This window comes from Marmota monax, unplaced genomic scaffold (genome assembly GCF_021218885.2).
Source record: "Marmota monax isolate L192 unplaced genomic scaffold, Marmota_monax_Labrador192_F-V1.1 WCK01_AAM20220418_F8-fsc00005, whole genome shotgun sequence".
NCBI lineage: Eukaryota > Metazoa > Chordata > Mammalia > Rodentia > Sciuridae > Marmota > Marmota monax.
Window position 1 is genome coordinate 31,777,647 of NW_026692254.1, and position 18,140 is coordinate 31,795,786.

At 42.1% G+C, this 18,140-nt stretch overlaps 1 protein-coding gene across 1 annotated transcript in view; it reads left to right on the forward strand.

Moving 5' to 3' along the window:
* Tmc3 (transmembrane channel like 3) overlaps positions 1–18,140 on the forward strand; it is a 41,198-nt gene extending 23,058 nt beyond the window's left edge. The window contains exons 11-22 of the mRNA XM_046438937.2: positions 729–838; positions 3,425–3,503; positions 4,451–4,696; positions 5,368–5,496; positions 6,011–6,078; positions 7,592–7,720; positions 10,359–10,469; positions 11,353–11,478; positions 12,161–12,239; positions 13,707–13,749; positions 15,583–15,838; positions 17,070–18,140. Of these exons, the coding sequence (XP_046294893.1) occupies positions 729–838; positions 3,425–3,503; positions 4,451–4,696; positions 5,368–5,496; positions 6,011–6,078; positions 7,592–7,720; positions 10,359–10,469; positions 11,353–11,478; positions 12,161–12,239; positions 13,707–13,749; positions 15,583–15,838; positions 17,070–17,913 (2,220 nt within the window). The 3' untranslated portion in view covers positions 17,914–18,140. The remainder of the gene's footprint in view (positions 1–728; positions 839–3,424; positions 3,504–4,450; positions 4,697–5,367; positions 5,497–6,010; positions 6,079–7,591; positions 7,721–10,358; positions 10,470–11,352; positions 11,479–12,160; positions 12,240–13,706; positions 13,750–15,582; positions 15,839–17,069) is intronic.

Here is an 18,140-nt window from a genome sequence, read left to right on the forward strand (position 1 = left end):
ACTTCTATGAAAAAAAATTATCACCATTTAAAAAGCAAAGTGTATAAGCAGTAAGATGATCATCAGTTTACCCCACATATATCTATCCATGTACAATAATATATCAAAATCTAAGACTCACTAGGTACCTATCTCTTTCTACTTTATATCAATAAGTAGGTTATGTAAATGTGTGTATTTTTTACAGATAGATGGATATATTTTTTAAAGATATATTCAGAAATTATGTCTTATTTTAGCTCAAACTCTTGTACACCAGCTAAAATGCCTCTTTCTTTTGCTATAAGTACAGAGAAACAAGAGCCAGGCATAATTCTTTGGGTAATTAATCTTCCATGAACAGGAAGAATATTAAATTACCTCTCTGCCTTCCTTTTTCTATTCATAATAATCACAGTTATTTCCATCTTCCATCCCAGGTCGGGGAAGTAAGTATAAATGAGATGAGATGGTAATTGAAAAATGTGGTAGAAATGCTAGTGAATCCTCAATGGCCCATAGGAGTGTCCTTGGAATACTAAAGGAATGTTCCTAAAAAGAATAAACCCATGATAAAATAACAGTGGTCTTTCAAAAAAAATAATTAGCAGAGATTTGGAGAGATTAGGAACTGCATGACCCCGAGGATACCCACATTCCAAATATTAGATTAAGAGACCAAATGGAGGTAAGTGAGGTAGGTTGGGGGACCCTGGGAATGCAGGGTCTCACACATGCTCTCTTGGCAGGTGAGTGTGGTGGTCTCTCTGGTCACCATGTTGGCACCATCTGTCTTTGACCTCATTGCTGCCTTGGAAATGTACCACCCGCGGACCACGCTGCGCTTCCAGTTGGCAAGGTATGGCAGCCCTGGCAGGCTGTGCCACATTGTGGCTGACCCACCTGGCCACTGCAGTGGGAACATGAGTCCCTTGTGAGCCAGAGCTTGCTTATTTTCCCCATCTTAGCCCAGAACTTTAACAGGGTACAATAGGAGAGAAAAGTGAAGACGCAGGGGAAGAGGAGGGACAGGAAGGAGAACCAGGATGACAAGGACTGAAGGAACAGATTAAAATGTAATGAAGAAAAGAGAGCAGAGGAAAAGGAGAACAAGGAGAGGGGAGGAAAGAGGGATGAGGAGAGGGAGAAATAGGCAGAATAGGCTGAGAAGAAAAAGGAGTAGGATGATGGGATGTGTGTCGGGTTTTCCTCATTGTTGAACTGCCCCCAGGGTCTGACTACGAGTGGCGGAAGAGACCCAGGTTGTTTTTCCAGGTGTAAAAGGAAGATTTGAGCTTTGCTAATAATTTCCCAAAAGTACAGACTCAAAGAGATTCTTCTGGATTTGCCTGGAAGATTCTAGGGCTGTGCCGGGATAATCCATGGCCATAAGAACAGGTAGCAGCTGGTGTATCCAAGGGAGCTTCCTTGGACATCCCCCTTGGGAGTCAGAACAAACGGGTTCGTTTCTAGCATGACTTCACCATTGCTTTCTTAAAAAATCTACTTCTCTTCCCTGGAGCATGGTCTCCTCATTCATAAATTAAGCCCGTATGTGCAGGTGAGGAAAGATAAACATGGTGAGGGAGGCAGTCAGAGCCCTGCTTTCTTGCTCCCACCTGCACCCCTACCAGTTTCACCCAGTTTTCTCCTGTAACACCTAATAACATTCTCCACAACTAATTTTCACAAACCACTTTGGAAAGATTTGCTCCCATTCAGGAGTTGGCAAACACCTGGAAAGGATCTTATAGTAAATATTTTAGATTTTAGATATCTCTGTCACAACGCTAAGCTCTAAGGTTGTAGCAAGAAAGTGGCCACAGAAACGATATGCAAATGAAAGGGTGAAGCTATGTGTTCCAGCACAGTTCACAAAAATAGGGAAGGGTAAGGTTTGATTTGAAGGCCATCACTTGCTGACCCCATGATATACAACTGTCATTTTAAAGGTGAAAAACAAACAAACAAAAACTGACTAGAAAGAACAAAGGGCTTGCCTGAACCTCACCTCTCAGGGTAGCTCTGCTGGAGAATGAGGCTTTTAGTTCCCTGGCTCCTTACCTGGTTATTTCTGCTCCATTCAGCACCTCTTAGACCTGAACAAGAGAAGTGTGTTCCTCAGCTCCTTCCTCACTAGCAGGCATTGGGGAGAATCAATTCCATTATTGCATTTGGTCTAACAGCAATCCTATTATACAGATTGGCCTCGTTATTCATGTTCAAAACCAGAGAAACAGAGACATTGGAAGACTTGCCCCAGACAAATCAGGGCTAATTTTGATAATAACAGCAAGACATATTATTTTAGTTCCATTAACTCACCAGCAGACCATGTTACCTTTCATCCATGGCATAGTGAAAACCAGAGCCATGGGATGCCAAGACTGAGGAGGTGGGATTCATTCCACACTTCCTTCAGACAACTCTTACTATATGTACTCTGAGGGTCTATTTCCTGCATGAGGAAATATAAGTGCTGAATTAAAAAGGTCCTGGCACTGAACCAAAAGAAGTCCCTTCACAATTCAGAGAGAAAGCCTTGGATATAGCATGGTTTTCCCCTTGTGATGCCTCTGCCCTCACATGGGTGGTCACCTCTACCTTGAGGAGGTAAAGAAAGTCTGTGGGGATGGTCGACTCAGGGTTCAATTTGGTCCTGGTTTCTGTTTTCTCAAGATAAAGCTGTTTTCCCAGGAACTGACATTGATTTCATGATTCTCCATGTGCTAAGAAACCCCCCATCTCATTTCTCCATATAGATTTCCCATAAGAAATCAAAGCTGCATCCTGGGCTATTCCATGATAGGCTTCCCCAACTTTTCAACTCTGAACAAACTGACATCAAGTCTTTGGTCCTTGGCTGATGGAGACTGTTGCTGGAAGATTCCATTCACTTCCAGTGGTCCACATGGTACAGCTGTATCTGAAGCCCATTGTGTTTCTAAGGGGAGCACAGAGATTCAGAGATTGCATCTGATTCTTTCTAACCTGATCAGACTGAATAGTTACTCAGCCTCTCCATGTTTTAGTTGACTTGTGTCTTAAGTGAGTTCATCTGGCTGTGAACTTCATAGAGCTGTATGAGGATTATATGAGATAGTACGTGGGAAGAACCTTTATAAACCAGAAAACATGGTACAGAGACATGTATTTTATACTACCCTTTAGTACCCCACTTCCTAAATACACACACCCACTACACTGGTGTTCCTAAAATGCTGATCCAAGGATGGGCTACAGTGGAAATCATCTGGAAAGAGTAAATGTAAGACATGGAGACCCCACACAGAGCTACTGAAGCAAGGTAGATTCTGGAATTCTGTATTTGAATAACCTCAAGGTGATTTAAAAGATAGAAGCATGACAGCCATTGTCTTAGAATATCCCCAGTAGTCTAGAACTATTGGGTAGGTCTACCCATGGACTTGTTTGTTGCTTTCAGGGTCCTTGTGCTGTATTTGGGAAATCTCTACAGTTTGATCATTGCCCTCCTGGACAAAGTAAACAGCATGAGCATTGAGGTGAGTGCCCAGATGGGGATAAACGCCTGCTCCATCATCACCCTCCCCACTCCACCTCGTCTCCCTACACCTGGGTCATTATCATAATTGTCAGCATCACTGCTTATACTTGCATTTCATATATCACATCCAAACTCAACTCAGCTGTGGTCTTCTCAAGATGAGGATAGAAAAATTATTCCCATTTCCCAAATAAAGAAACTGAGGCTGGGATTCATGGCTAGTGAGGAACAGTGATTGCAGCTTTTGATTCCATATCTCTCTGTGCCCTATATCCTTGAATCTAATCAGGAGAAGCTGTCCGAAGCTATTACAAAGGATCCCAGAAAGAACAGCAGGCCAAGAGGCTCATTCTGACAATTTGCAGAGAATAATCATCTCATGGCAAACAGTTCTCAGTGAGACTCACCAGCCTAGCCTAGGGGGTCAACTTTCCCTTTCCAACCTGAGGACTGAGGACCCCTGAGTGGTGGGGGGAGGGGATGTCTGGGAGGAGGAAGAGCTTTCTGAGGGTTGTTTGTCCAGAATACATCATACTAGCATCAGATCTCAAAGCTTGTAGGCAGAAGAAACCACAGAGTGTCATTTTTTCCACATCAGGGTTTTGAGGTTACGTAGACCTAGGTCCTTACCTGCTACTTGCAATGTGAGCTTGAGCAATTATCTTCTAGTCATAAACCTAGGGTGATAATTTTTACCTGAAGAAGAGATACCATGTGCTATGGAGCAGGCAGGACACCAGGGACCAACAAGCACTATCCATTACATCTCTGTGTCCCATGATTGGGGCCAACTCTATTCAAGTGGGATGAGAAGAAGAGAGAGAGAATGTAATTATTCCCAGGTAACTTTGGTGTGGTGTCCATTGTGGATTCTTATTTATAAACAGGTGCTCAGTCTTTTTTTCTTTCTTCCCTTTCCTCCCTTTCTTCCCTTTCTCTCCACAGGAGACTAATACCAAAAATAACAAAAGTCATTGGATAGATTCTGCCACCTTCTTTGCCACCAAGGCAGCCCCTGAAGAAGGGAAATGGTCCACACCTTGGTCTGGAGTGGGGTTCAGAACAAACAGCACATGGGTCTTGGAAGATACCAGTATTCCAACTTACACCATGCCATTCACCAAGGCCAACAAGACTACGCTCCACACTCTGAGCCTGCAAGGCCAGTGCTGGGAAACATATGTTGGCCAGGTGCTTCCCTTTGTCCCTTACAAAGTCATTTTGCCTCCAACCTAGCAACTCTTGGAGGCATTATTGCACCTATTTTCCAGAAAAGGAAAGTAAAATTCAGTGAGATTTATGCTTCTCAAGGTCTAAGCATTAATAATTAAAATTAGTGCACAGATTTGTGCAGTAGTAACTATGTTCTGGGTAATGTCATTATAAGAGTTTTACTGTTATCACCCTTTATAGGCACAGATGAGGCCCAAGGACCCAGTAAACAGCAGGATAAAGACTTGAACCCAGACATCTGCTCCAAAATCTGTGTCCTCAACCATTTTGCCTTTCATCTTTGATATTTAACCTTGTACAGAGCATCTCAATACTGCATTATTATCCCATGGAAATGAGTTTCCTGTGACTCAGAACCATAGAACTCAGATTCTTTCCTAGTTTTCTGTAACTCTGGCTGTATATGTTAGAATCCAAATTCAAATTAACAAATATTTATTAAGCATCTATTATGTGCCAGAAGCCGCCCCCTCTACCCACTGCACCCAATAGAGATGCAAAAATGAAGGTGCCCCTGGAGGGCCCACTGGCTGCTCCAGGACAGAGACAAGAACATTGTGGAGGAAGAGAGGGCTGTGGGGGTGGGGGACATGGTGGCAATTGAGACTCTCTCCTACCCCATGTTGCAGGAGATGCTGAAGCTGTCCATCATTGATATGCTCTTTACAGTGGCAAGCATCCTGCTCATAGACTTCTTCCGAGGACTTTTTGTTCGCTACTTAAGTGATTACTGGTGTTGGGACCTGGAAAGCAAGTTTGTAAGTAAAATGCTGTGTCCTTGGGGAAGTTTCTGTGGCTAAATGCATCTTTTCCTGATGCCAGGACATGAGAAATAGCCAGGAATGGCTGAAAGGACATATCAGGGAAAATACATGATGGAAGATGGGAGAGGTCTAAGTTACACCCTGCATCTTAAATTTCCCATTTGCTGAGTGACCACACAGGCAAGACTCTCTAGTGTCTATCAGAGCAAAGAACTGGATTATAAAAGGACTTTGCAATGTTCCTTTTTATTATTATTATTAGAGATTGAACCCAGAAGCACTTAACCACTGAGTCACATCTCCAACACTTTATTTATTTGTTTGTTTGTTTATTATTTTGAGACAGGGTCACACTAAGTTGCTTAGGGCCTCATTAAGTTGCTGAGGTTGGCCTTAAACTTGTGATCCTCTTGCCTCAGCCTCCCAAGTTTCTGGGATTACAGGTATGCACCACCATGTCTGGCATCCAACTTTTATTTTTAATATGGAAATTTTTTTTCTCTTCTAGCCTGAATATGGGGAATTCAAAATAGCTGAGAATGTGCTACACTTAGTCTACAACCAAGGAATGATTTGGTAGGCATTAAAGCTTCTTGTCTTTGCTCATATGATTTTGATTCATTTGGATAGGTCATGACCAGAAAAAAATCAGTGATAGTGTCTTGCAAGGGAAATATACCACACATGTAATAATTTCATTAATGGTTTTATAGGGCTTTGTGGTAAGGAATGATGAAGGGAATAGTCTGATTCTAAGCTGCTATTGATTACAACAACAACAAAATTTGCATAGGAATCAATAGAATAAGTTGCTGAGCAGGACTGGGGGAGGCCAGTGGGAGGGGCTGCTTCTGCCCAGCGAGGGCTTCAAGAGTGCTGGTGCTCCAACTGGAAAACCTGGGGTCAGTCCTATCCTCAGCTTCCCCTCTGCTCCTGGTTTTCACTTTGATAGGAGCAGAGCCAAACTACAGATTAACAGACCCACCTCAGAGGAGAGGCAGAAGATGAAGGTTGGAAGTCTGTTCATCCAAGCACCTCCCAGGCAAGGCAGCCCTGCTCTTACAGACACTGTCAACCCACAGGGGTCATCCAATGCACAAGAATGTGTGTTGGGGTGCAGGGAGAGCCCTGTAAATTATCCCACATCCTGATTTTACCTATTGGACCACAAACAGTGCTATTTGTTCACATGCAAACGAAGAAAAAGAACCTTGGATTTTTCACACATGCACAATATTGCTTCAAAATCATTCACTAAAATACTAAAATGTCTGGGGAATTGAGAGCCATGAGGTAATATTCCTACAGTCAAATGCTGTGTTCTTATAGTCCACTATATTTTGAAAAATGTCTTCACAAATACAGTACATGTAACGTGTACTCAGTATTGCTAGATATCAGGCATTTTTTAAAAGTAAATGATTTAATTTTTATTGTAACCCTGTGATTTAATGGGCCATCATTGTCTGCCTGTTAAAGATGAGACTGAGGCACAAGGAAGCTACGTATCTTTCTTAACGTCAGACAGAATGACATTTCTGCCTGCCACAAGAAATCAAACATTTAAGTCTTTTATTATTAAACATACCCTTTTACCTATACTTATTTTCCTACTAGTAAAATTGCTTTGCATATTTACCCTTCCTTTTGTAATTACAAAAGAGTAGATGTACTAAAATGTGTCAGGATGTTCTTCAAAAGTCGGCGCTCAACCTATATGATTAAAATGGAAACTCAGTAGTTCATTAACATCATCTTCACTGTAGACAGGAAAAATCTGAGATTACCCCAAGGTATAGGTATCCAGCATTCCCTGTCCCAGGAGGGCCGTGCCAGTGTTCAGACACAAATAGTGGTGCAAAAGGATATATCAAAAATAGGATCACCAACCATCTGCAGGGACTTATCTTTTCTCTAGAATGTGGAGGTTGGGTTCTCAGATCTTCAGAGGTCTTCCCCAATGCTTTAAGCATAGGGTGTAAACCCCAAAGTCTCTGAACCACTTTCCTCTCTGGGGCTTCCAGACCACAGACCTGTAAGATGCACTGGAAAAATAATGTACACAAACTGACTTTCTTCATGGTTCTAGGATGGGAGCCTTCTTCTCCCCATGTCTCCCAGCATTCAATGTTATCAAGCTCATTGGGCTCATGTATCTGAGGAGCTGGGCTGTGCTGACTTGTAATGTGCCCCACCAGCAGGTATTCCGAGCCTCCAGGTCAGTAAGTACAAGATCTGCCTTGGCAGAGAATATACATGATCCATGATGCTGTGCCCAGAAAGGATCTCCCCACTTTTTACTTGTCAAAATTCTGCCTCTGTTCTTTCTTTATTTTCTTCATGGAGCCATTTCCTGTGCCTCACCCTCAGAACTGTTTGTTATTCCTCTGTACCTCATGATACATTGCGTTAGTCAACTTTTCACCACTGTGACCAAAATACCCAACAAGGACCACTTAGAGGAAGAAAAGTTTAATTTGGCTCACAGTTTCAGATATTCAGTACATGGTGGGTTAACAACATTGCTCTGAGCCCAAGATGAGGCAGAACATCATGGTAGAAAGGCACAGAGAAGGGAAGCTGTCCATTCATGGCAGCCAGGAAGCAGAGAGAGAAGAGAAAGATGCTTCAAAGACCCAGTGACCCACCTCCTCCAGCCACACCCCAACTACTTACAAACCACCCAGTCAGTCCATTCAAACTAGGATGTACTGATGAGGTTAAAGCTCTCACAATCCAATCATTTAGCCTCTGAATATTCCTGCATTAGCACAGGAATTTTTTTGGGGGGTGGTAATATCTCATATCCAAACCATAACATACATTTTTAAAAACTTAACTGAGGATTGATAATCATTTAGGGAAAGAATGCACAAATCATCAATTTTTATATTGATGAATTTTCACAAGCTGAACATAAATATGTGATAAGCACCTAAATCAAAATACAGAATATGAATGATGCTCAGAACACCCCCAGTTATATTCCATTCCAATAACCCCTGGCCTCTAATGGCATGGTTGGGTTTGCCTAGCTTTTTACTTCATGTAAATGGAACCACATATTGGATGGGCTCCTTCATGTTCAGCTTCTTTCACTCAACATTGTGTTGGTAAGGGTCACTTACTGAGGAAATATATCCCTATTTCTCTATCCATACTACTACCAATACACATGTATGTTTCCAGCTGTTACCTATAGATGAATATTGAATATTCTTGAATATTCTTATGTCTTTTCTTGGGGATATGCTCAACAGTGCAATTGCCAGGTTGTAGGGCATGCAGATGTTCACTTTTAGTAGAGAGCACCAGAAAGTTTTCTTGAGTGGCCACCACCATTCTATACTTCTGCCAGCACTATGTGGAAGTTCCAGTTGTTCAACAACCTTGTCAATACATGTTATTTTTCTGCTTCTCATTTTAGCCATGTTAGTGAATTCATAACACATTTTGAATACCAGATTATAGTGCAGCTATGTTACTTTGACATTAATAGTTTGTGTAGGGGGGTGTATCTACATTAGTGATTTTCAAAATGTTTAACTATGGTGTGCATGGCAATGTGTTTACAGTTTATGTGGTGAACAGTACACATATATGCTTACATTCAGATATATGTTTTAATATATTTACAAAAATTTGTTTCGTATGTGTGTCCACATTTTCTCTGTGTAGTGGGGGTAGAAAGAGAGACATTTTCGTAAATTAACATTCACCTTCTTAGTCCATTTTGTGCTGTTATAACAGAATACCTGAGACCAGGTAATTTATAATGAACAAATTTATTGACCCACAGTTCTGGAGACTGGGAAGTCCAGGGTCAAAGCACCAGCAGGTTTGGTGAGTGGTGAGAACCAGGGAGCTGAGTTAAGGCACCTTAAATGCTGCATTCTGCAGAATGAAGAACAATATTCCTTATATGGTAGAGGAGAGGAAGAACACAAAAAATTAAAGGGGACTGAGCTTACTTTTTTATATCTATATTAATCCCACCCATAAAAGTGGCATCCTCAAGACTCAAGTCACTTCCCAAAGGTCCCACTTCCTAACACTGCCACAAGGAAAACCAAATTTCAATGTGAGTTTTGGAGAGAACAAACACTTAAACCCTAACAGCATAGTACTACATCCTGTACACTATGATCAAGACTCATCGTTTAGAAACAGATGAAGAGTGCTAGCTGAGGGTTACTAGATGGACTGATCAAGTTCTCTTTTCAGAATTATGTGTGGGGCCTTGCACATCCAGTAGGTTTCAGGTACCCTCAGGGGTGGCCTGGGTGGTCAAGCTCGCTGATAGCAGCTCAGGGCTCATAGACCAGGGACCAGAGCTCAATCAGGCAGAACATTTACCCTAAACAGCCAGAAGCAGACAGGTAAAGATGTTGAGTATCAGTCCATTCCAAGTGAGAGAGTCAAGGGTCAAAACAAAAGAACCAAACCATTCTGGAACATAAGAGACACAGTTCAAAGGTGAGAGTATGAGAGGGAAGCATTAGGTAAGGCCCCAGTGGATAGACAGTGGTTCCAAGATTCTTCCATAAATTGAGCTTACTGGGTAAGAGCCATGGGTACATAAGTGGGCTCATTGTCCTCATGGTTTGTGACGGACGTGTGCTCTTCCAGTGTTTATTAGATGAACAGACTGGGCTGGCAGGTCTGTAAGGTTCCTTTTAGTACTGATTTCCAGTTTTCTGAGTTGTATGTGGCCCTAGGGCCTGCTCCTTCCTAGGTAGCTCTGATGAAACATCTTCCTGTCTGCAAAAAGTTGGGGGTGACAGTTTCTGTGTCAGTTCTTATATGCATCATCACTATGGAATGAACTCAATCCAGTGCATTTGGATTCTTGGCAGATCAAATAACTTCTATTTGGCAATGCTCCTGTTCATGCTATTCCTATGTATGCTGCCAACCATTTTTGCTATTGTCCGATACAAGCCATCTCTAAACTGCGGGCCATTCAGGTAAGTTATTTTAGTTCTTTTGACTATTCCTGGAGCCACTTTGAGCTATAGGGAAATTGAGTCACAGTGAATCACATTTTTCTCTTGGCTCACAGAATAGGCAGACAGAACAGAAGGAGCTCAAATCTGCATCATTTGAAGCCAAGATTGAAACTCTTTCCTTGATAGCATGCTGTCCTTAGATTTAGTCATCTCTATGCCTATGTTAAAAAAAATAAAGCTCCTTTAAAATAAAAGAGAGCCAGGCACAGGAGTGCACATTTGTAATTCCAGTGACTTTGAAGGCTGAGGTAGGAGGGTCATAAATTCAAGGCCATCCTCAGCAACTTAGCAACACCCTCTCTCAAGAACTAAAAAGGTCTATCTCAGTAGTACAATGTCCCTTGGTTTAATTCATAGCATCACAAAAACAATAAATATATAAACTAGTTAGTTAGAATAAAATGAGGAAATAATATTACTCCTGGGCTAGAGTGAAATTCCACCTGGTCAAACCCCAGACAGTTTTATTAAAAGATAGCCCATATCACTTTTTATTCTATATTATCTAACTATCTCCAGACAGAAAAGTATAATACCATTTCCACTTAGAGTTTAAATCAGTTTTGATACAACATATATGTAACAAAGAGTCTATCTTTGTGTATGCTATAAAACATATGCATATGCAATGTGATTATTAATCCTACATATTTAATTAGCTAATGGCTTCATGGGTACCTTGAGAATGTTATCTATCTTTTCCATTTGGATATTTACCTGTATCGGTTCTAGATGACTTTAAGTGTCTGCCTCTAGGCATCCAGGCATTTTTCAATGTCTTGTCTTAGCATCTTTCTGCTAAAAGCAATAAAATCCAGAGTTATGTTTTTCTTTCTCACAGCGGACAAGAGAAAATTTATGACATTGTGTCAGAAACGATTGAGAACGACTTCCCCGTGTGGTTTGGCTCTGTGGTTGGGTACATCAGCAGCCCCATAGTCATCCTGCCAGCTGTGTTGCTTCTGTTGTAAGTACCATCCACGCCTGCCAGCCTCTGCCACAAAACAACACCACTTCCCAATAAGTATAAAAAACTAATTAGTTCACTCATTAATCAGTTACCAAGCCTGATGACCTAAGCATGGACTCTTGAGTCACATCCCAGAGTCACACAACCACTGTGCTCAGTGAGAGAAGGGACGTTTCTACTGCTATCTATGGACTCATCCTCAGCTTTTGGTCAGTTACTATGGCCATGAAAATGGAGGAGCTGAACACCATTCATATCAATATCTTATTTAATTAACCTTAAAAATGAACTTCACAATTCAATTGAGTAGCTTTAGCTCATATTGACTTAAACAGAAACCTAAAAACAAGTAAAGCCAGTATTCACAGCTTGAAACATCATTGCAAAATGTCCCTGCCCTCATCTCTTCCCACTTCTTGTTGCTATCACCAGTGCAGCATTCCAGGTCAATAGGGTTGCTGAAGAAAGCAAGAGAAAAAAGAGGACAGTACCTCCTTTCCAGTGCTCACGGGCTTGGGAACTCCCCACTAGATTTTGACCATGGCAGAGGGGTCAGGGAATAGCCTACAGGGGTGGCCCTGGGAATTTTTACTTCCACCAACCACCTGAGCTGGGAAATGTGTCCTGAAAGTCAAAGAGCCCAATTGCAGTGCACTCACCAGTCTGTCTTCTGTTTTAGCATGCTCATCTATTACCTTCAGAGCATCGCACGATCACTGAAGCTCAGCAACCATCAGCTCAGAATGCAGATCCAAAAAGCAAGTACTATATAAATTTCCCTATCATGAATGTGGGTCAACCATCAACCCTCTCTCCAGCACAGAAATGAAAATTGTTTGCCCTTCAGATGTCTATGACTCTTGGATGCCCTCTGTGGCCCAAGTCCACCACTTCCAAGACGTATTTCTCAGGATTCCCAGAGGCAGCTCACACAGGTCAGGAGCAAGCCTACTTGTCTTTTTCCTTCTCTGCAATGGGTCTTGGGCACTTCAATGCTCCTCATGGCCTCACCTAGCCAGCCCTCCATGTGCCAGGCACTTCTGCAGACTCTGCTAGACTGGCAGAGAAGAGAAAGGGCCACATTCTATCCTGTGTCAACTTGGACATCTCAACCCAACCATGCTGTCTTCTCCCCAAAGGCTCACCTCTTTCATATCCTTTAGATTCTGTATATTATTGACCTTCTCTCATATCTGCAACTCAGACCCTCTCAGAGCAGTCAGAGACAAACACTCCCCAAATTGTCCACAGTGTCTCTTCCTCTGCATACTCAGGGGCTCCCTCAGGGTCAGGGCGAGGGTGAGTCCAGGAAGAAACCTAGGATAGCAAATTTAAAGAAGCTTTCTTGAGGTTGTGCTAACCTTGCCCTTTCACTGTCCCCCGAGTAAACACACTTTTAAATGAAGTGCCCTGTATAACTCATTTACTTTACCTTCATCCTGATCCCAAGCAAACAAAGCTCCTTCCACCCTTTTCAGTTAAAAAAGACTTCCATAAATATTAATTCATGTACATTTATTAAATTAGTTTTATGAAAAGTCAAATTAAATATTCATCTGGACTTGCAAAGGGCATTTTGCCAATATATATCTCCATTGTTGTTGATCCATGTTTTCTCTGTTACTTGGGCAAGCTATCATGGACTAATCATCCCTAATCAATAAATCCAAAATCTGGAATGCTCCAAAACTCAAAACTTTTTGAGCAATGACATGATGCCACAGTGGAACATTCTACATGGCAAAAATTCTTTGTTTCTGGCATGAAATTATTTAAACTACTATATAAAATTACCTGTAAACCCTGTGTGTAAGGTATACATGAACCATAAATCAATTTCATGTTTGGATTTGGGTCTCATCCCAGAAACCTCTCAGCATGTATACACAAATATTCCAAATGTCAGAAAAACCTGAAATCAAAAAAACTTCAAGTCCCAAACATGTCAAATAAGGGATACTCAAACTATATTGTCAGAATCTACACATGGCCCATGAGTTAGCTATCCCTATATAAGACCAATTAAGTATGAAACTTTGACTCTTACGTGTCTTCATTTGTTCACTCAAATAGTAGACCCAGCCCAGGACACTCTATTGCCAGGGTTCAGTCATGGTGCAAGGTATCAACAATAGCACATAAATCTTTTTCCTCTGAAAAACAAAAATTTTTACTACTTTGTGTTAAGTCCAAAACAAATATAATGATTATCATTTATATTTTAGGCAAGATCTGAAGATAAGAAAAAGGTTGCTCAAATGGTGGAAGGTAAGTATATTTTAAAAAAGCAAAAGTCTGATATCTCAATTGATGGGCATTTTTAAATATAGCAGTAAGGTAGTGTAAGGTACACCACTAATAAAAATTCCCCAAGAGCCCATAGTGGTTTCCACAATTAACTAGGCACAAAAAATAAATAAATAAAATTTAGGACTATAAATATTTGCTTAAATAATCAAATTTTACATCATGCCTATAAATAACCCCCAGAGAAATCAGAGGAGGTTCTGAAGTAGGAGAGAAAAAAAAAAACAAAACAGCACATCTGGAACAAAACCCTAAGGACATCCTTATCTTCTTCTTTTTGTGCAGTGTTACCTTGTTTCTTCCACCATTTCGTCCTCAATGCTGTCCTCCCAGGTCTCTGCCCAGCCTCCATAGGTCCTGTCCTCTCCATCCCAGTAACACCAAGTGATGCCAGCTGGGCAGACCCGGAATAATGGATTCCTGAGTAAGGATCCAAATCCAAGGACTCTCCAAGAGTACACCTTTTCTCCCCAGGTTCTCCAAACTCATTCCCATCTTAGCTCACTGGGAAAATGAGAAAGAACTGTGCTCCAGAAGAAATGAAATCATGGGGAGCAGATTTTTGGTGTGGTCATAAGGGAGGCAAGTGGGCAGGTGCAGCTCAAAAATAAGAGGGAGGGGGTCTGCCTCTTGGGACCACTAACAGAGCACGCCTTGAGCCAGAAGGCTTATCTGGTACCATTAGACTGGAATAGCCCATGCTGCCCCTCAGAATGAGAATGAGAAAGGGCCCAGAAAGGTTCCCTGGGCCAACTTCTGTCACTGTTTCAATACTGAGCTTATTGGAATATACCTAGTCCCCTCCAAAGAGATGCCAGTGAGAGTCGTGAGGCCTAAGGGATATGCCTGCTGCGTTCACCTTTGTGGAGAGAAGCCACTAAAGAACAATTAACTATGGAAAGTGACCATGGCTCATGCTATAAAACTTCACCATAATTGTCAGGGATTACTTGCTAATTAAGAATAATTAAGTTTAGTTCAGGTAGTACCTTCAAAAGCCAAGATTTACACTGACTTTCTCAAGGTAACAATAGCATTGTTCATTTTCCAGTTCAAAGCCACATGATTTTTCAGAATGTCACATGAACTATTTGCAAAAATCTTAATAGGCACATAAGCATTATTATGTTCATCGTGTAGAGGAAGAATTAGAGCTCCAAAGTTGTTAATGGAGCTGTCTTTTCTCATGGAGGCATCAAATGGCACAGTGTAGAGTCTCTGGGTCCATTCTGTTCTTTTTAGTCTCCTTGCTTTGACTTTTCATGATAGGATGATTTGAATTACAGTTTGTTGCCCATGGGTTGGGTGTATTTGCAAATGCACCCAATTGCTTTGTAGAATCAATCGTTAGCAATCATGAAACTCTTACAGCTAATTTAGCCTTGTGTTAGTAAGCTTTCTATTTTTTTATGACAAATACCTGAGATAATCAACTTATTCAAAGAGAAGGTTTAATTTGGCTCTTAAGTTTAGGAGTTTCAGTCCATGATTGGACTGATTCAGTTGGCCAGGAGCATGTGGTCATGCTTCACCTCATGGCCAAGGCACAAAAGAGTGGAAGAGAGTGGGGTCCTACAACTTCCTTTAAGGGTATTCCCTGAATGACCTTAAGACCTCTCATTAAGCCCCATCCTCTGAAGTCTCTACCACCTCCCAATAGCACTGTCCTGGAGAGCAAGCATTTAACATAGGGCCACTGGGAGACATTTAAGATATACATAGTATAGTATAATAAGCCTGATTGTGCCATTTACTCACATGTCATGCTGTTATATACCCTGTCTTTACCTGTAGCTCGAATCCAGACCAAGGAGGAAAGCACCAAGAAACTTCCAAAGGACAGTGACCTCATCAGCCAGCTGTCCTCAGCACACATGGCAACACCCCAAAACAATGGCAATGTGGTCAGTTTTGACTCACTGAGCAGCAAGAGCAGCAGGATAGAAACAATTACCCAACCCATGCTCCAGAGTCCTAGGATGGGGCACAGGGGGCCCTGCTCACCTCTTCCTGACACCTCCCAGTCAAGGCCAGAGCACAATTCTAACAGGTGAGGCTTAACCGAAGGCAGAAGGAAATCTGGCATCCTTGAATGTGATGCCAGTAATGGCTCAGAGGCCACAGAGATTGTAGGCAGAAGGGCCATTAGGAGTTTGCAGGACTCAACACTTTCAGGAGACTAGGGCCATTAAATTCCATTCTGCCAGAGGCTGGCTAGGAGCTCAACAGACTGTGACAGCTGGTACTGGGAAGAAATAAAAGCAGTAAGGGAAGGGGGTCAGAGTTTGTCAAATAGGACAAATTCTTCTTCCTACACTCTCTGTAGGATAATCTTATAGGCAAATCTTCCTGCCAGTCTTAGATACATATTCCTATAACCTAAGAAAACAAAAAGCCTTTGTAATTGATTATCTTCTTCTTCTTTTTTTTTTTTTAGCTCCAGACTGGCCATATAATTTGCAAGTCAGTACTGCAGCTTTGGGCCATCAAGGTCTCAGCAAGGTCATCTATGCATTTAGTGGGGCTAAAGGGCTCAGTCTTCCATAAAAGAAAGCAAAGACCCTGCTTCCTTTGATAGAAGTAGAGTGTTAAAAAGACAAAAGGACAGGCCTATGCTGACCCAAAATCGTATCAAGAATATAGCAGAGTGGAAGCAATATAGATAAGAGTTTTTCATTTTGGGTTTTTTTTTTAAAGCAATGACTAAGTTATCAAAGAATATGAAGCCTGCTATATGAGGGGTTGTCTCTCATCTGTGCAGGCTCTTGACAAGGAGCAGGATTCAATTCTCCTGGAAAGGCCACTGGGGGGTCAAACCAGACACAGGTGGGAGTCATGTCTTTATGGGGAAAAACTTTCTGATAGACATCAACTCCTCCCAGTGGAAACTCAAGGAAGTTCCACAGAGGCTGGATAGCTGCTTAGTAGAAATGAGAAGGAACATAACATGTGCTCTGCCAACATCCATGACATGCTCCTAAGCAGAATGAGAGCTCCATAGTAAGATACATTAGGAAAACAAAACATTGCCCTACACACTCCCACCCATGGAGATTGGCAGTACATGACAATGCATTAGGGTTCTGAGCATTCCAGCAATGAAGAAATCTATTTGGTCCAGTTCCCCAAGTGTTTCTATACATATAAGCCACAGAATCCACATGAACATTCTGGAATTGGTCATAATGCTGAGGCAACCTAGTCCTTCCCTAGCTCATAGTGCTCAGGTGGGGGCTAGGAGACACTAAGGTGGTAGCTACTTACTGACCTCTGTCTTACAGGTATCAACATGGTTTGTGTGCAAGCACAGGTGACCTTCACAAGAACAGATCCTGCACACCTGTGACATTGACACGGCACATTGAAGATGTTCACTCAGAACCTCTTTTCAGGAAAGACTTTAAACAAATCAACACTCCTCTCCATAGATCTGGGGTCTCTGCCTTGGTGGCACATGGTCACAGACCTCATGTTCCCAGATATTATATCATTAATGAACGTGACTCTCACAAAAAATCCCATCCAGCTTTCTGTTCAGAGAGACATTTCAAGATAGATGCTTCAGGTGACATTGTGGAAAGGTACCCCAGGAACACGCAACATTACATATCCAGGGCCCCTCACCAGCCTTGCTCTCCACAGCTGAGTGAAGAAGAGGAGGAGATATTGAGGAGAGAGCTGGTCAAACAGTCCTTCCCACCTCACTCACTGACAGAACTTCATCAGGCTCCTCACTTTTATATTGGTGAAAGGTCAGAAAGTGAGGCTCTAGATCTTGCACACCAGGGATGGATGCACTACAGTTCTGAGAATAATGGTTTTGAGGGTCACCATGACAGGCCTATGTATGTGCACAAAAAAACACGCTCCCGTCATTTCCAATACCCACAGCATCCGCTGAAGCCCAGAGTCAAGCCCAAGTTTGAGCCATCCTTCACAGAATCTGATTCTATATCAGCAGCTTCCAGTAGCGACCAGCAGAACAGCGGCACTGACCAATACCTACAAGTAATCCACAGACAAGGCAAGTTCTCAAGATCTTCAGGCCAACTCGGTAGGAGAAAGGCCAAGTCCAGGCAGGCACTGATGACGGATCTGAGTGATCTAATTTGTTCAAATGTCTAGGCTTCCTCCAGTGACCTATTCACACAGATTGGCCCCCTTTTGAAGTACTGGGACTGCACCTGGTCTTACCACATCTGGTGGGTATTAGAAGGCGCCATAGCATATTCGAGCACATCTATGGTTTCTGGTGGAGGCCTGGAGACTCACAGGGCTACAACCATATATTCTATAGTATCTGTACACGAGTGTGTGATTTCCTGGAGTCTTTTCAGGCCATCATTTCAAGA